The sequence below is a fragment of the Pseudopodoces humilis genome, chromosome 7, assembly GCF_049639895.1.
Source record: "Pseudopodoces humilis isolate 2021_Gansu_Grassland_sample_001 chromosome 7, ASM4963989v1, whole genome shotgun sequence".
Taxonomy (NCBI): domain Eukaryota; kingdom Metazoa; phylum Chordata; class Aves; order Passeriformes; family Paridae; genus Pseudopodoces; species Pseudopodoces humilis.
Window position 1 is genome coordinate 29,199,848 of NC_142206.1, and position 18,636 is coordinate 29,218,483.

Below are 18,636 nucleotides of genomic sequence, written 5' to 3' on the forward strand. Positions count from 1 at the left end.
CCTTTTCAGAAAGCACACCAGCAGGCCCAAAACTTGAGCTACTGGAGACAGGTTACACAGCAGGGGCATCCCAGGGGCTCTGAGTTTCAAAGAGCTCTGAGTTTCAGCTGCTCTGAACTTACAAGAGGAATGGGTACAAGGCAACTGTTAGAAATCCACATTTCTCTCCTCCATGACACAGATCTATCAATAGCCGTGAGTTTTGTATGACACACCAGAAGCACACACCTAAAGGCCTCTGCAGCATCAGCTAAGGTTCCTGGAGGTTAAGTCTCCAGCATGCTAGTAGGTCCAGAGTAAAGGCAGCACTAGAAGTCACTTGCCCACTTTGATATAATTTCATTCCACATGTACAGTGACATACAGACCCCACCTGGAAGGGGGATCATCATCAGCAAGGAGTGTTGACAAGGATCTAGGGTTAGGCAGTTTTAATAGGTTTATCTTCTCTACTAAAAGGGTTCTTTTACAGGGGTGAAGCAGCCAAACAAATGCAGGGTAGGGGGAAGAGCAAAGCAGCTTTTAACTATTAAAGTGAACACAAACTAAGAAAAGCAGAATTTGGACAAAGTCAGATAGTACTCTAAATATGTCAGCAACTTCTACTTGAAATTCCTCCCTACATCATCTTTCACAGCAAACTGCTATATGGTCTTTCACAATTTCTTACCCCCCCAGGTCACCAAACATGATGTTAGAGCACTTACAGACAGGCACAGCCAGTGCTCCAGTAATTGGCATCTTCACCCTGATCTGCTTCTGCCTCAGATTTCTGCACTGAAGCTTCTGTCCTGGGACAGCACACCCACTTGGTAACTTTAAATTCTTAAACTCTGTCAGTGTCTCATAAGTCAGTCTTGTTGCCCACAGAAAAGCTTCAAAACCCTGATGTTGTAGAGGCATCTTCCTGCATTAAGACACTCTTACCTAACCCTTAAAAAATGAACACATGTATTTTTCTACTAGAGTTCTCACTCCCAAGGCCATACTATTCTCAGCTGTTCTAATCTACTTGCATAAATAAAACACTACCCTCTTTTAGGATGTGCACTAAACCACCAAGCCACTAATTTGCTTCATAAACCACCAGGATCTTTTTCACAACTCCACCTCTGTAAACAGCCACCTTCCTGTTTTGCTGTACTGTTCCCCCTCCTCTCCTTCCTGGAATCTCATTCTCTACTGTTCCTCATTCACAATCAATCTCTTCTACCACCCTCCTACAAATCCTCATTTGCCTTACAACATTGGTAAGAGCACAAAAAAAAAGTTTTATTCTCTTTCTGGACAGTTTTATGAGTGTCTAAGGGTATGTCTGACACAAAATTCTTTACACATTATGTTGGCCTTTTTCTCAGGACACAGAAAATGTTCTTTCTAGCCAGAAATGCAGCGCAGCGTTCAACTTTCTAATTATGACTCTGCTTACCATGTCAAAGCTTACCATGTTTCTGTGGGCTGAAAACTCAAGACAACATCCACCAGAGGTGCTTATCTCACTCTACATACAGCACAGCAACATTTTTCAAGTAAGACATATTTTGCCTTTACTGACAAAGTAAAAGATGTATCTCAAAAGCAGCAGCAACAGTGCTTTTTTTGCTCTCAAACAAGAAATATTTTCCCAATTGAATTAAGATGACTAGCTAGACCTAAAATGCTGAGCCCACAGGATTTCAGGATGCTCTTTTGTTAACCTACTGTTTGATTCTTTGGCTTCTGTTTCCACTGAAACACTTCTTACTATGCCAGGTGTATAAACACACTTATTTTTGCATTCACAACATTGGACCTATAGAGAAGGAACACAGAAGGCATCTCCATCCAGCACCAGCCATGCCAAAGTACACAAGCAATGAGGAAGCATTCCAGCAACCTCCTGAGATTATTACTAGGCTGGGCTCGTTTTATTCTTCAACAGTTTAGCAACAATCCTGCTCCAGCCCAATCCATCTAGCACATCCTGTAACTCATCTATGCAGCCCCACACCTAAGGGGTTACCTCAAATCCCTTTAACATCATCTGGAAGCAGTCCTCCAACTCCAATGCAACACTTTGCAGAAGCAGAGCCTCGGGAATTCCTGTTTGCAGGGGAAGACAAAGGCTCCCCAGAGGTTTCAGTTCATTAAAAGCAAAATGTGTTTTTATATGCAGACCTGCACACACAGATAAGCAGGTACAACCTCTTGTGACAATGCCATAATCCTGCTCCAATTACTTTCACAAAGGTACAAACATTTCTGAGCTTGCAGTTCAAGTGCCTTGAGTACCATCTTCACTCCTGACTATTGGCAGCTTGTTACCAGCAGTGTTTTAGCAGTTCCCATCTAGTCACAGACTCCCAGGTTTAGCAGAGCCTGGAGAGATTCAGCCACAAAAGCTGATGACTCAACAATCTACAGCTTCCTGCCTTGCCCTACCACGTTTCTTCCTTGTCACCCACGTCAGCATGCTGAGGGCACCACACAGTACTTGCAGTAACAGCCCAAGCTGAAGTTTTGCCACAGTACCACAGCAAATGTACTTCCTGCTCTGCCATCTCCACTGCAGAATCACTATCGGCTGGCAGCACGAACAGGAAGCGGTAACTGCTTGTGGTATTTTGGTTAAACATAAGGGCTGGAGAAGCAAGGTAGATGGGTTGCACAGATGAAAAACATTGCACATATTCTAAAAACATAGTGCCTCAGCTGTACTGGGAACCAATGTAGGATTCAAAAGGGACAGAAGCAGGAGAGGAATTGGGACAAGGTGATAAGCAAACTTTCTATCCCACTTTCAGGACTTTTCCTGACTTCCCAAATGATTGACTCTAGCAAATAAAAAGGAAAGGTCTGAGTGAAAATAGGAAGAGACAGAGAAATCTGTAGCTTCAGACTAGTGGGCAGCAGTCTCCAAGGAACACCAGAATGGTGATGGATCAGAACCTGGACTGTAGTTCACAACTGGTTTCTCCAGAAAAGGATATGACACTTAGCACCCCTCCTGCTTCCCTCTACAATGGAACTCCTACCAGTTTCCATCTTTCACATTCTAACCCAAGAAGCTACGATGAATTGGAACCAGACAACTCTTGAGGTTTTTCCTAAAACAGCTGATTTTCCTGCTAGCAACCACAGCCAAGAATTGAAAGCCCTTTAATACTATGTGTGTGTGATACCACTCTTCTTGCCAGAAGTAATATTCAGGCATTGAATAAAAGTAGAGGATTAATATGATCCCATCAGGACTTTTCTTAACCAGCACTTTCTGAAGACCAAAATTTGGCAGGTGCTAAAACTCCCTTTCCACACCTTTAAATTCTTTTTCATTAATCCAGTCCCCTCAGATTTTATTCCTGTGGGTTTTGTTTTGTTGTTTTTAGAGGAGGGGGGAAGTTCAGACTAAACAAATAATTTCCAGAGTTTAATAAAAATGAACAGAAAATTATATTTTATATATTTAGAAAAGATAAGGAAAACAAATATGCTTCCCAACTCCTTCCAAAGTTGCATGCATCCATAACATGGCCACTAGAAAGACTTTAGACTTTTTCTGGGCACATGAAATTAAAAACAGGGATATCCAATGGAATACATCAAGAATCATGCTGAGATGTTCACTTTTCTTGATTAAAGGAAATGAAAGATTTTTTTTACCTCAGCCTGTTCTCCCTGTCCTCTCAATACTCTGTCAGCCTCTCAAAACTCTCACAAGCAGCATGTCTCTGCATTTAATGAAATACTTATTCTGATTTCTTGTTTTCTTGAGTCATTTTAAGTTAAATGCTGTAGAAGACACAAGGATCTCTTCCAAGCACAGCGAAAGAGGTGAAGCTGATCTCCCTCTCTCAAGCTGAGGACAGTCGTCAACCCCAAATCCAAGGGTCAAAAATTAAAATGAGGCATAGAGATGAATTTTAAGCCTATCCAACACACCAAATGGGAATCCCAGCTCACAGACACTTACAACTAACCAGTAAAATATCACACTAATTTCTCATAGTACAGTAGTGAATGTAAGTTTACTCACATGCAGGTCCTTTGGATTTGCTCAGCCAACCTAGGACAAACAAAAGGAAAACACAGGATTATTATTATTATGCTATCATGGTTTAAGCCAGCAGTTAGCTAAACGTCACAAAGCTTTAATTCATTCTTCAGCCAATAGAACTCGTTAAATTAAACAAGTTATGCGGCTTCTTGAGATCCTTGTTACTCCCTTCAAGGCATTTACTTAAGTAACACTGCCTGGGTCAGTGTATGTAGCAGTGTGAATATTACTATTGTTACATGAATAGTCTAATTCTGGGCCTATCTGCATCTGCAGCCTGGTCATTATTCTGCACCTCCTCACCATGCTCTTCCATACCACTTTGCTCTTAAGCTTTACAAAGGGACTGGAAAGAGGAATTGCTCCTGAAAATGCTCCCCCTTTCTCTCCATGCAGAAGGCCACAGTGCTTTGGGCTGACACTGTAATTTTTCCAAACCCACACTTACATAAAGCATACAGGTTAGAATCAAGATCATCTGTTCACGCATGACACTTTCCACATTTCTGTCTGGCCATCCAGTGCTATAGTGTCCTTGTTGCCAAGGCTATTGAATTCATCCCTAGCTGTGTAAACCCCTTCCTTTCAGCTGCATAATCAGAGACAAAGGAAACCTCTGCTTCGCAGAGATTCCCAAAGAATAGGAACAAGTCTGAATCTGCTCAATGCGTGGAGCGCGCTCTAACAAGCTGCTCTGCGCAATGCAAACAAATACCAGCGGTATCCAAGAGCTTCTGTGCAGAATAACCTTGGCACTGAAAAGACCTTAGAACAGCAAGCAGCAGACCGGCTGCGTTTGCGTCAGAGACAACACACAGGAATGAAGTCGTTTCAGTTTATTCAAGCTCAATTTATCACTTTAATGGCAATCCTAAAAATTAAAGAGCTAACTTTATAGCATTTTGCACGTGCAGTCAACAAAAATCAGACTGTGTCTAAATCTAAATGGACTTAAGAGTCACCAAGCCTGCATTACTCTTAATTTTTAAAGGTTATTATTTCAAGTATCTCCTTTATGGGTACTGATATTTGTTTAATTCGGGATGTTTAACAGTTTTACCAGCACATTTACTTGCATTTCACAGAATCAGGCGATGCTATTATCAATAATGAAAGGCCCAACCTGTTTTGAGAGGTTTCTGACAGAGTCAGTCATGAATCCAAGAGAGATTACACATTTGGAACATAAATCACAGAAAGCTTTCAGAGTATTTTACAGACTACAGGTTAAAATTTAATGAACAACTTAATCTGATCCACTGTCATTCTTCCAAAAATAGCCTGGCCAGGCAGGAGGACCACTGTGAATGAGACATAGATACAAGGCCTTAAGGGACAGAGATGAGAGGGAGAGGGGAAAAAATTACAGAAGTCACAGCAACAAAGAAAAAAGTGAAAATGCAGATAAAAAGGTTGTCATGGCTCCTCTCCAATGTTTCAAAAATTCCCCACCTCTATCTACTAAGCATCCTGGCTCTTAGCTACATTCCAGTTGAGCCCTCAAAGAAACAGAAAAGTCAGATGAGCTAAGCCTCAGTATTACTGAGGAGCTTTCCAAGTCTCCTTGCCTGCTCATTCCTTCATTATTTCCCACAACTAATCTTGGAGAACTTGCCAGACAAGGAAAAACACAACTGTGATAAAGCTCAAAAAATATTCCTGAGCAGCACTCAAGTTTCCGTAAATCCTCCTCTTCTGACACAGCTTCACTGCTTGCCCATTACCAAATGCTGCATTTGTTTTGTGTTAAAATATATGCAGTGGTTGTTTTCATATTCATGGATGTATCTTCCTATGAAAAGGGAACAGTTCCCCCAAGTCCTGCAGTATGCTTTGTGACTAAGCAACTTACATTCATCTCGTGGCACTCGAGGATATTTGGATAGATTGCTTGAGACAAAGTGCTGAGGATTTTTCTTAAAAATCCATGCATAAATAAAATCGACTTATTACCAGAGGACAGAGCAGATGCTTGCTGACTGAAAATGAGTCTGCTCTCTGCATTCACCACATGGCAAAGAGAACATCTTCCTGCACAGATCATGAATATATCTCTAAGCTTCCTGGAACTTAAGCAATAGAATGTCTAAGCAGCAAAATGATTGCAATACAATATACTTCACATGGTTTTATACATATGATCACAAGCTCTGCTTTCTCACTCAGGGCTGAGCCAGGCATTGTCTCCATGCTTGTCTTTTTATGAGAACATTCTTCTGCTCTTGTAGCAATTTTGAGCTTGTCACACTGGCTCCACATTCAAGATAAGCATTACTACCGCAAGATTTAATACAGTCTCTTGCTTCATGCTAACATTGTTTTGCTCTGCTTGCTCTGAATGACTTTGCTATGCAAAGCAATAAAGTGAGGATGGCGAGGTGGTTGGGGAAGAAAGATGATTTCCAAGCGCCTCGCCGGTACTCTTTGTTTCTCCATCTGGCTCTCTGCTCCTCAGCTGACTCGCTCATTAATGTTACTCATGGCTGGCACGCTGCTGCAGACGCAGCTCCCTGGGCCCATGACACATCAACTGAGCACCCCCATCCTTCCCAGCAATTGGCTTTTGGGTTGCTACATCCCAGTCTCAGGAAAACCGTGCATGGAAGCGCTCCTCAGCGAGCCCTCCCCAGGACTTCTTCCCCTGCGTGTCCTGCCCTCTGCTATGATCCTGGCTCCCCTCTGTTTTCTCACTTCCTCTGCAGGAAATGCTTCCTGCCTTGCCACTATAATCCTGTTTAGCTGATGATTTGCCTTGAGCAGTTCACCACAACTGGTTTCAGATCCTGAAGAAAAAAGAACACAGAAAGGGAAACACAATGCAGAATCACTCCTGAGTCTTCTGGCATGCCTAACTAACTAGTGCTTTTGTAACATGACTGGATGTCTCAAAAATTATATTAAAAAGGATTGCCAGTATTGTGGCAGCTTTTCCCCGTGCAGCAGCCCGTGCAGCACAAGGCATTTGCATACTGATTGCAGTCTCAGTTGAAGGTGCTGCAGTGCCTAATGGGGTTTTCAGACGGTGCCCCAGGCTGGAAGGCATATCTGACAGGCCTGCATCTGAAATGAGGCAGTGACACCATCACCAACAGCAAGGCTGGAAAAAAAAACATGGATAGCCCAGAATCAAAAAGATCTTGTCTTTTTTCTATTGTCACTAACTATTCATGACAATTTGTCATGCTCTGAAGGGTGTCCTCCCCGCCCCCTCATTACCTACTAGGCCAAAATCAGGTCAGGAAGACACATAAGCCTGAGATATCTGATTTCAACAGTCTCTCCCTTCCAACTCAAAGAGCCAGGAATAGTAAAAGGAAATTAACTCCTCCTCCAGACGTTTTCAGCACCAGCAGACTTTTCCATACAGGATCATCTCAACTTTGAGTGCATCTGGCAGCTAATGTTTATTCTGCTCTACCACACTGATGCTGAGGAATGTGGGTCACATGACATTCTCAGGTGCCATGATATGTCAAATAAATAGGACTTTTTAGAGTTATGTCAAGAACTGAGGTTTTCTTTACATAGGCAAGCTAATGCTTTACATTACAACAGCTGCTAAAGTCAAATCTGTCCCTTTGGGATTAACTCCTTCAAAGTTCTTGTAAGAGCAAACAGAGTTCCTCCTTCCATCTCATGTCCCCTATGACCAGACATCTCTCTACAGACAAAAACTGGATCATGGCTGGTCTGAGAAAAAAATACATATTTCAGGGTATATTGGTAATCAAGCACACCCTCCACATCATGTAATACCCTTCTGAGTATCCAGTACATTTCCTTCTTCCACTCATTTCTAAAAGGCAGATCTCCCATCTCTGGTGACATTTTTCATCTCATCCCATTCCACTGCTACTTACACTATTCACAACACTCAACCATTTGAGAAACATCAAGAGATGAGGGGAGAGGGAAAACTTAAGCTGAAAAGAGGATCCAATAGAGGTGCGCAGCTAGCAGGCATTAAGGTGTCACAAAGTAGCATACAAAGAAACACTGAACAGATTCAGCAGCTGTGCAACAGAGCTGGACACAATCTCTGCTTCTACCCCTTCAGATGAACAGTTGCTACAGGGAACACAGATAACACTGTCTACATGAGAATCTCACTCAACAAAACATGGTTCATGCTCTTGAGATGCCCCAAGAGTCACCAGCTGAAGTGAAGAGATGAGAATGGAGAGGAAAAAAACCCCATGGGAATCAAAACTACGGGATGAAGGACAAGGACTTATTTACTAATACACAAGACTCATTCAGTTCAGACACTTCATGCTCTGCTCAACAAGTAGTGATGGAATTTTTCCTGTGAGTACAAAAAGATGTGTACAAATACATCAACCGTTGCCAGTTTTCACCAAAAAATATACAGCCACTTCCAAACTTATATACCTCCCCCTCCCTGTAGCATATATAAAGGTTTCACTTACCTGTGGACTGTGCTTCCAAGATAAAGGAACCAAAGATAACTAGCAGACAAAATAACCCATGGCCAGTCAAGGCAAGAGATGATCCTGTGCTGCTCTTTGATGCTACCATTCCATGGCACATCTTTTACCCACCAAGGATTCTTTTAAAAAAATTTCTGAAAGATCTGGTTGATCAGGAGCACGTTGGTCTAAAAAACAAACAGACAAAGCAAGAAAAAGTGTTGAGCCAAACACCTACAACACCTGGAGAAGGAAAAGGGAAAGCTAGAAACAAAGAGAAACCTTTTACATGTTCTAGCACTTAGGAATCTAAGTGCTCACAGTTCTCAAGGTAACAGGAGCAGATAAAGCTATCTACACAGGAAAGACTAAAAGGAGCTGTATTAGCGAGACCATAACTTTTCCCTCACTGTCTGATGTTTCAAATGAGAAGACTGCCTAGCTTACAATTAATTTTAGCTTTTCCTTTCAAGACAGCCCCAGAGAACATAGCATCTGAAGGATTTGTTTCAAAAGATTCTTCAAGAGAGCCAGTCTTCCTACACCCCCACCACTTTTCAGAAGGTCTCTGACACAGCAGACTGTACTAGACAGCTAGGATAAATCCATCAAATGCTTCTTCAGCCACCTGGAGAGGCACAGCGATCCTGACAGCCAGCCGGCAGGCAAACACACGCTTACGAGGAGGAATGTAAAACAACTTGCAAACCTCAGGTATGATGATCTGACAGGATAGAGCACAGCAATTAAAACTGCAGGATGTGACACTGCTCATACCTGAGGGATTCACCCACAGCCTATGAGGCACTGTCACAGCAAAAACAGCCTTGTACACAAACACACAAAGCACAGCTGGGAAACAGAAAAAGCACAAAGCCAAACCTTTACTTTTTATGAAGACCCAGCAGAACACATATTTCACCAACCTGCTGTAGTTTTAACCTGCAAGGCCTCCATTGGTAAACACACCAACAAACAAATCAACAACCAACCAACCAACCAAAAAACACCCTGGAAAAACAAATCAACCAATAAAATAAAAACAGCCAAACAAACCCCATATGGAAATACGATTTCAACACTTGTATCCTGCTGTTCATTACACATCTGAAGCTCTCAGGTGAAAACAAATTTGCCAAAATTAATGTTTTTTACACCTGACAACAGGAATACTTTTAACTCTGAGGAAAATCCCATTCAGCTGCAGCTTTTTCAGCTAAATGAATATGCATACCGAAGGGGGATTAGGTTTTTTATTTGGCCCAGTTTCCCAAGGAAATTCAAAACTGCTGGATAATCTCAAAGAGATCTGAGAAGTGCAGAGGCAGGTACCACACTTTTTTGTACCTTGTGGGGACAAAGAGGACATCTGGGTTAGCACTCCTACTACTGGGGAAGGCAGAACTTCCAGATCCTTAAGTGCTTCTGAGATTAAAGCAATACACCAGCACTGACTACAGAAACACACCACAAAAACACCCTCAACTCACATTTCCAATTACTCGGGCAAATCAGTAGATGTATTACGGGAGGTAATATGTAGATTTTCCAATAAACCTGGTAGGCATTCTAGCGAGAAGAGGGTTTTCCCTTAGTTCCATGGCACTACTATGCTTATATATACCTGACAAAAGAGCTATCTTTAAAATTTGGATAATTCTTTCTAGTCTCTCAAAGAAAAATTCTTTGTCTGCATACACCCTTGAAGATGACATTTAAAGTATCATATGTATTAGAGCAGCTTCTGGGACAATAAACTGTATGTCTACCCCTTTTGTTTCTTGCTTCATTTGGAGGGGGAGGGAGAGGAGCGAATCTATCCCACGCTGCCTATAGCACAGCCTATAGATTTCTCATATATTCCATGGATAAGGAGCCAATGCTTTGTTCAGCAAACTTCCACCATGCAGAATGGAATAAGGATACTTTTACTGACTTGTTAGAAAACCTTCAGCAACAATTAGACCATGGAAAGAAAAAAATACTCAATGTGAAGAAGCCAAGCTTCCATGGGAAGAACTGCTAAGCCAGATAATCTGTACGTCTGCCCTGTCAGACCTCCTGCATGGCATCTTAAGTTCATATTCAGTTGGAAGAGGCCAGCCTATACTCCAGGCCAACAGATAGCTGCTCTCCTTCAAGAGTCACTGCTCTACACAGAAAAAGAAATACACCATCTTCAACAAACACCCTTCTGATTAGACCAAGAAAGCTCTGTCCTTCCTACTCCAATTTAATGAAGCCTCATTAGTATAAGAACCTCTGAAAGTACTGCCAAGGTATCTTTTAAAGGTGGCCCTCCCTGCCCTTGGAACAATGCACGTCAGGTGACATAGCAGCAGCCAGGAGATGTGTCCTACCTTTCCCTCATTTTCCTCCCCCAAAGACTACACCTAGAAGTCAGCAGTCCAGCTCCAGTCTCTGAACAGCAAACAAGTCAGAAATATTTAAAACAAGAATATCTTCAGGGGGAATCAATTATTGAGTATTCTTAATTCACTAACAGATTGCTCCAAAGCACAGCACTGTTTCTCTCCTTTCTTTAAAAATCAGACATGGTTTCCACACCTCTTTTTAGCTACCAAGTCATTTCAATCCCAGGTTAGCAGGTATCCTGTCTTTCACAGGCCTGGGGCTGCCACTCCAGGAAAGCTGTAAATTGATGCTGCTATGCCTACAGAAACATCCTGCTAGGCTGATTTAGTTTGGTGTGGATTTGAAGGAGACCCAAGAGTAGCCAGCCCATTCAGTGGGTGACAGCATAGATAACCCCCTCAGGGTTGTTAGGAGACACAGGGTACAGGTACTGCTTGCAAGGATCCTCCCTTTGGGCTTCAGCCAACTTACAAAACTTGTTCCCAGCCTTGACTGTTCCCTGGCAACATTAGAAGAGAGAGGTTCTGACTAGACAAGAAACCATCCCTTTTTCCCAGAGGAGGGCTGATTTGGAGGCTACTTAAACAGATATTCAATTCTCTGAAAATTGACTATTGTTTTAGCACACTCCTTATAACTACAGCTCAGGGGGAAGCAGAACTCAGATCTCCACTGCCTGAAGTTAGCTGAGTGCAGTGTAGATCACACGCATTTGTCAGAGACATACTCCCAGTGGCATAGCTTAACAATTCAAGGGTTTGGGAGAATCAAAGTGTACACAAAGCACTAAGGAATGGGCTGGTTTCTTTAACGGATACTAAGAACAATAAGGCAGAAGCTGACAGTAGCACAAGTATGAAGAGCAAGGGTATTTCAGACCCATTTCACATGCCACAGCCTAGGCTGAAGGGTTATGTAAGGATTAAGTTTAAACAAAGATGTTTTTAAAGATAATATTTAGTACTGCCAGCAGTGCCCATAAATACAGGAATGAGTGGAGGACATTTTTCTGTGTAAAAAGTTTATCAGTCAATAAAGGTGGAGGGTTTTTTGCTTTCTTTATAATGTGAACCTTGAAAAACACCTGCTAAATATGGATAAGACAATAAACCATCCTCTATATCCACAAAGTCAATAGCTACACACCCTCTTAGGGAATTCTATGAACAAGTGAAAAAGTTCCCATTGCTCCCAGCTTGCAGACATCTCCAGCTCCTTCTTCAAGTCTTGGCATCAAGCAAGCTTCTCAGTGATGCTTTAGCAAGAGTCCCTCTTGCACAGGGAACAGTAGTTTACTTCTACATAAAGTCCTCAAGCAGACATCAGCTTCTACTGAAGCCATGCAGGCCAGATTTCCTGCTTCCTCTTACACCACCAGCAGCCCTTTCCAAAGCTGATACACATATATGGCAGGAGTTCTCTGTAAGATAAGCTCTTTGGGGACCTTTGCCATTTATCTTCCAGACCTTCAGAAGCTGCCAACCCATACCCTTTGATCCAAGATCCCTTTATATGCATGTGTAAACTTTCATAGGATTATGACTTAATTTTCTTATTTTTCTTATTTTGTCACAGAAGGACTCCTAGGTCCACATGGAAAAGCATTCTTTGGAAGGCCATATGCTCAGGACATGCTCTAGACAACCAGAGACTGGACAGTCTGAAGCTCTCTAGTTGTTCAAAATGCCTGGCACAGTCAGGTCCTGTGTCACTGTTGTTGGAAAACAGGTCTTCAACCTCAATTCCTCAAAGTTTATTTAGGGAAGTGTTCAGAATGTTTGGAATGCAACTGGCTTGCTTTTAAATACCATACTTGAAACTTAGCAAAAGAAAATTAGCTATCCTCATGCACATAAGAAATCTCTTTTTTATCCACATTATTTCCCCCTCACAGAATAATATCCAGACATTGCTTGCTAACTCTTGAATGCACACAGCAAAGATCTTAGCAGTGGCATGAGTGATGGGTGTGCACAGCATAGCTTTTGAAAAGCTAAGCACAGGCATTGTTCTTGCCTCATGGTCATGCCGCAAGTGGAATCTAATGTAAGCAGTGTGGTTTGGAGGATTTAACCTTCACCCTTAGTTCCTGGTTTTGTTGTATCCTTATTTTGTGTGCTTTCAAAGAGCAGTTAAGCTTTAAAGCAAAAAAGTCATCCTCTTGGCTGCCAAATTTAAAAAAATACAGAAAAATCCTTCATTCCACTTTTTGTGGTTGAATCAGTTTAGTTGAAAGCTTTTATAAACAGAATTGTATTTCTAACATTTACAGATACCATCACAATTCAATTACACTGTTCAGTTTAAGACAGGAACAAAGGAAAAAACCAAAGCCTTTGAAGTTACCTGCAGGCAGTTCAGAAAAATCTTAATCATCTAACTTTTCAGCACAGCCAATTCTCAATTATTCAGGATAATGGGAAAAGGTGGAAGAGGAGAGGATGAAATATGAAAAGCCAAACAGCATGTAACACTCCTCCTGCCCAGTAACCAGATGATGTGTTTGGTAGCTTCATTTTACACCTTCATATTTGAATTATAAAAAGGCAGGTTTCTGCACAGCACAGTCACAGCATAAAGCAGATGGGCAAATTGCACATATTCCCTGTTACAAAGAACAATCACTAGGCAAGACCAAGCTGCTTATTCTGGACATTGGAATCAGCACACACCCTACTGCAAACAGCCCCACTGCTGAAGCGGAACCTGAAGAGTTGGATTTCCTTCCTCATTCCCCAACTGTGCCAAGGATTTGGCCTGTGACCTTCAAATTTGGCTGTTTCTTTCATATAATTGTTTTGACTTAGCTTTTACCTGCTCTCTCTCATGAAAGTTTCTAGAACACTTATTTTAAATTTTAAAATGTTAAATTAAAAAAAAAATCCCAACAAACGAAACCAACAATTGGTGATGCATAACTTCTGTTTTCAAGAGGGAGCATTATTAAGAGTTTGCATAGAAAGAAGGCTGCTGGACAGGTCAAACTCTGAAATTCCATTTTAATCATTGATAAATGGCATGTACCTAACTCTCCACAGACTCACCAAGGCACACCCAAACTTGAAGCCAAGGAACTGGATTTTTCACCACTGGATAACTAGTGCCTTACAACTGGTAAAGTCACACCAGTATTCCTACCTCAAGTGAATAAACCCGCAAGATTCACCGATTTGCACAGCTTACTCCCCCAGCGTCCTCCTCTATCATTCCTACCACAGTCTAAAGTCCTTTTGGCATCTTGATCATGCTTTTGCACCCCTCACTTGTTTGCCTCCTTATCTCACTTGATGCTCCTCTACCCATTCTAGATACCCAATATCCCTTGGCTGAGGTTAGCCAAGCATATTTTTCTATGGGCTGATTGCAGGGAATACTTCCTCCAGCTATTCCCCTTCCATGCTGGGTGCAAGCCTTTGTCTATGAGCTTCTTCCCTGCTGCAGCCCAGAGAAATGGACAGCATGTTCAAAGATACTCCTGAGGGGACCCAACAAGTCTCAATTCCAACATTCCTATTAAAAGTAAGTAACAAGGAAGGAACAGGCTTTCCAAGGTGTGCAAAGAAGAGATGCAAGGTTGCCAAGGGGAAAAAGGGTGGTATTCAGTACCTTCCACTGCCTGTTGCACGATGGAAACGCTCAAGTCAGTGTGAATTAACAACTGCCAAGCAGGGCTTTTATTTTCTCTAAAAAAGAGTATTTTTCTATTCTTGCAAACAGCACTCATACTTTTAGAAACAGAATCAGAGACAAGCCGTTAGAAACAGTCTCAGCATTGTGATGATCCTTCCCCATTTCCATGTACCGTGGTTGTCATGCCAGGTCTGACACATTCACAAAAGATTTGAATTGTATTACTTAAAAAAAAATAAAATCCAATTTTCCTTGCTTTGGTAAGCCCAAGAGAAAGCCCTAAATACTATTAGCTCCCTAGATTTTAAGACGTTTTCTTTAAAGTCACAGAATTTCACTGGAAACTTTTTCTGTTTTACTTGGGAAGAGGAAGATAAGAGAACAAAATCCAATTGTCCTTCCAAATAAGGAAGGAGTTAGTTATGCGCAGGCTGTGAACTTCCAGGAACCAGTAAGAAGGAAAACAGAGCTGCAGAGAAGCAGTGTGAAGAGTTAGGTTAATGCACACAACTCCAATGCACTGCAGATTTTTGCACATTATAAAAATGCTTATAGCAGTGGGATCATGTCAACAGTGAATGAAAACACTTTTAAATAAAAGTGCTGGACCTGCTTTGAAGGATTTTTTTTTTTTTAAACATACTGTCATCTATGCAATCTATGGGAAGAACTAGAGACTGGGGGATTGTGGAAAACATCTCTCAGAGTCTTTCTCGGTTTTGTTTTTGGGTGTTTATTTGTTGTTTGTGGGTTTTTTGAAAATGTCTTTACTTGGAAAAGTATTCCCTTTAGAAACTATTGTTTCAGCATTTTTCCCCTGCCGCACTGCATCAGAAAAGCTAGGTTTCATACTTTCAGCTTTAATCAGTACAACAGCACATTTACAGAGGACCATATGCACAAAATGTTCCAGAATGCCTTCCAAAAATAATAAGCCCTAAAAAAGAAAACTCACAGTAAACTGGAATGGCTTCAGGGAAGGAGAATAAAGAAAAGCCATGCAAAGGCAGAACTTCTTGGAACCAGATCCAAGTTTGAAAAGTTACTTTCAGTAACAGGATTGACAAAGAAGCACTGGATTGGTAAAGTCACTTGTATATATCCAGGATGCTATTCTCATTTATGCAGCTATGTTAATCTGTTTCAGCCCGTGTACAGTAAAGGCTTATTTTATAATCCATCACTACTAGAACATGCTTCTCCCTATCCTTACTATTTCTTGTACTTTCATGTTAATTGATGCGGCTAAAAGCATCGGTCTGCTCTACATGCAGCTGCAATACCACCAGGCTGCACAGCCACTTGAGAGGACATCCATTTGGAACTCGTCTTCCTTTCAAAGCCATCTAAATATAAACTTCAATGAAGCAGTCTGACATTTAAGTAAGGAACTATACTAGGAGATGGAGAAACTCTTAGATTTATTCCTAAAAACACAGCTGTGAGACACAACTAAAGTTTAAAATGACTACATTTCCCAGATATAAAAATATCCACTATACAGAAGTATCACACACTTTCAAGGAATGAGAACCAATATTGTACAGTGCTTGTTATTTGTATCCCACCTTAGAAAGAAGTTTCTCAGCAAGAGATGTGTTGTTATATCAGAACATTCTAGGGTAACAAATCTTTGATTCTGAATGCCTGTCAGCACACAGATCTCATCAGAGATCTTATCAGACACACATAAGAACTCTGAAAAATGAGACTGTCCCTTAAGTCCCCTGAAAAGTTAATCTTCCAACAAGACAGATCATTGACCAAACCAAAAAAGTTTAAATTCTGGTTTTGGTCTTAAGACTGCATTTGGGATTCTAACACAGAAGAGAATGGCTTCAATAGAACTCAATAAGGCAGGCCTTCAAAAGGTCCCATTAGCTCATTATTTCCCTTTACTTTTGTTTTTTAGCAGCTGCAAAGTTGCTGCATGTTTTTTATTGCTTTTCCTCCTTGGGATGCACTGTGCTAACAGCACAGATGCACATGTATTGCCACAAACCCCTCACTGTGGCAGACATCCACCACAGTGCCACTGGGCAAGTTTTATTGCACAGAACCATATCACTCTTGTCAGTCAGCATACAATGAAAAAAGAAAAAATTTTGCATCCCCATTCAACCCCCTAGCAATTAAGACCACAGGACAATGAACACACTGCCTGCATGCAGCCCCACTGTTGGGGCGGCTGCCGCTGTACCTGGCACGTCCCCCAGCAGAGCACCCTCACCAGCAGCAGGCACACCAGCCTCCACCCCAACATTCAACCTGAAGATTTCAGACTTCAGGCAAGTTGACATAAACTAATTTCAAAAGTCAACAGGACCAAGAGAAGAGGGGGTAGGGAACAGGTGCCCAAACAGCTTGCTTTCTTTTCATTCACTCTCACAATTACCAGAAACACTCACAGAGAAGACACATCGCTACACAGAAGACCCTCACAGCCTTTTTTCTGCTAACTGGTTTCCCTCAGCAGGCTATGCTTAATTTGATTTTCTTACAAGGGATCAGTTGCAATTACATTTTGATTTGGACAGCACAAGCTAGAAGAATCAAGCCAGAGAGACCCTTCAAGAAGGGTAGTGGCTTATTACATGTCACAAGGGGACATACACCATGATAAGGCCAAGTGCTCCAAGAAGAATCCTCAGGATAGATCCCTTACCAGCAGAGTAGCAAACCACCATCTGAGACCTAAAACCATCATCTAAAGATTGTGTTAAAGATTTAGATTTTGTGTTAAAGATTTCCACCATTAAACTGGGATGAAAGAGAAGCATGCCAGAAGGAAGTGCAGAGAAGTAAGAGTCTGCAGAATAAAACTTTTCATAAATAAAACCTGTTTGTTGTATCTCAATAGAAGGTCAGTTTAAAGCTTCAACTTCTTCCTCACCTGACTCAGTGACATTTAGATTTCACATAGCATGGCTAGTAGAGGAAAAAGTATTTTAAAAAATAAATCACTGTTAGCTGGAACTAGGGTAGCCCGGAGGTGGGACACAGGATACTCTGACTTGCAGTAGAAGAGGGAGCACAACCAGTTTTCTGCACCACCCTGCAAGTGTCAGAGGGATCCCATTCCTCCACTCCCCAGGGAGAGGCCTCTCTCTAGCTGTTATCAAACTCAAAACAAAATGTTAAGCAAGGGATCCTGAGGCAGCCAAGGAGCACTGCCTGATAGCAACTGCTCATTTAGCAGCTCTCAGCACCTTGTTTACATACCAGCAAAATTAAGGTTCCTCACCCTTTACTGACCTGCAGTCTAGTATACCTCTTGTACATCAGCATCTCCCCTTTGCAGAGCCAGCTGGTGTTGTCCCTCCACCACCCAAGCACTTACAGGCTACCTGGGCTGAAGGATGACCCCTTGCTCCTGGGTGACTAGACACTCCCATGCTGCTGCTTCCACACTTACCCTGCAGCTAAGCATCCCCTCTGCAGCAATAACAAAACTTTCGGGAGTTACTGGGAGAAACTGGGCCCTTGCACAAGGACAGCTCTGGGGCCAGTGGAAGCAGCAGCTGGGGGAACACTTTCACCTCAGATTTGCTGCCAAGGCCTGAAGTGTCTGCAACCACTCTCTGACTCAAGCAAGCAGCCCAATATGCTGGGCCGAGAAATTATACAGGCTTCTTGCTCCTAAAACCATCTCCATTTTCAATCCACATTGAAATGTGGAAAAAATAATTTACTATGCATGCAGATGCTCTATATTGAAATCATTCCCCTTAATCATGGCTCCAGCATCATGGTTTCCATGCAGATTAAAATCCAGAAAGCTAGGTGAGAGTGCTCCAAAATAGCCAAAGGTAACACAGGCTTGTTAGAGTTAGAGGAAGGCAAATTAAATCAAAGCCAAAAGAAAGGGGAAAGTTATACAAAGCAGAACAGCAAGAGTCAGCAAAATGCTCAGCAGTAAATCTTGCCGTTTTGTGCAGGGCTACAAAGTGGTGCTGCACACAAGCAAGAATCACACACATACCTGTGCCAGGTCAGGAGGAGATACACCCAGAAGAGCATAAAGCTTATTTAATCTTCTACCTCACACTTTGGCTATTTTGCTAGACCACCTAGGACTGCAAAAGCACAGCTAGGCCTTGTCCAGTCTACCTCAAAACTCTAGGGAAAACCCTTCCAAAGATCATATTCCTTCCTGATACTCAAAAT

At 41.9% G+C, this 18,636-nt stretch overlaps 1 protein-coding gene across 5 annotated transcripts in view; it reads right to left on the bottom strand.

Moving 5' to 3' along the window:
• Positions 1 to 18,636, bottom strand: part of SUSD6 (sushi domain containing 6) — an 83,191-nt gene that overhangs the window by 38,301 nt on the left and 26,254 nt on the right. For all 5 annotated transcript variants that reach the window (XM_014252134.2, XM_014252136.2, XM_005522546.3 and 2 more), the window contains exons 3-4: positions 8,464 to 8,651; positions 4,013 to 4,042 (exon numbers count right to left, since the gene is read on the bottom strand). In XM_014252134.2, the coding sequence (XP_014107609.1) occupies positions 4,013 to 4,042; positions 8,464 to 8,584 (151 nt within the window). In that variant the 5' untranslated portion in view covers positions 8,585 to 8,651. The remainder of the gene's footprint in view (positions 1 to 4,012; positions 4,043 to 8,463; positions 8,652 to 18,636) is intronic.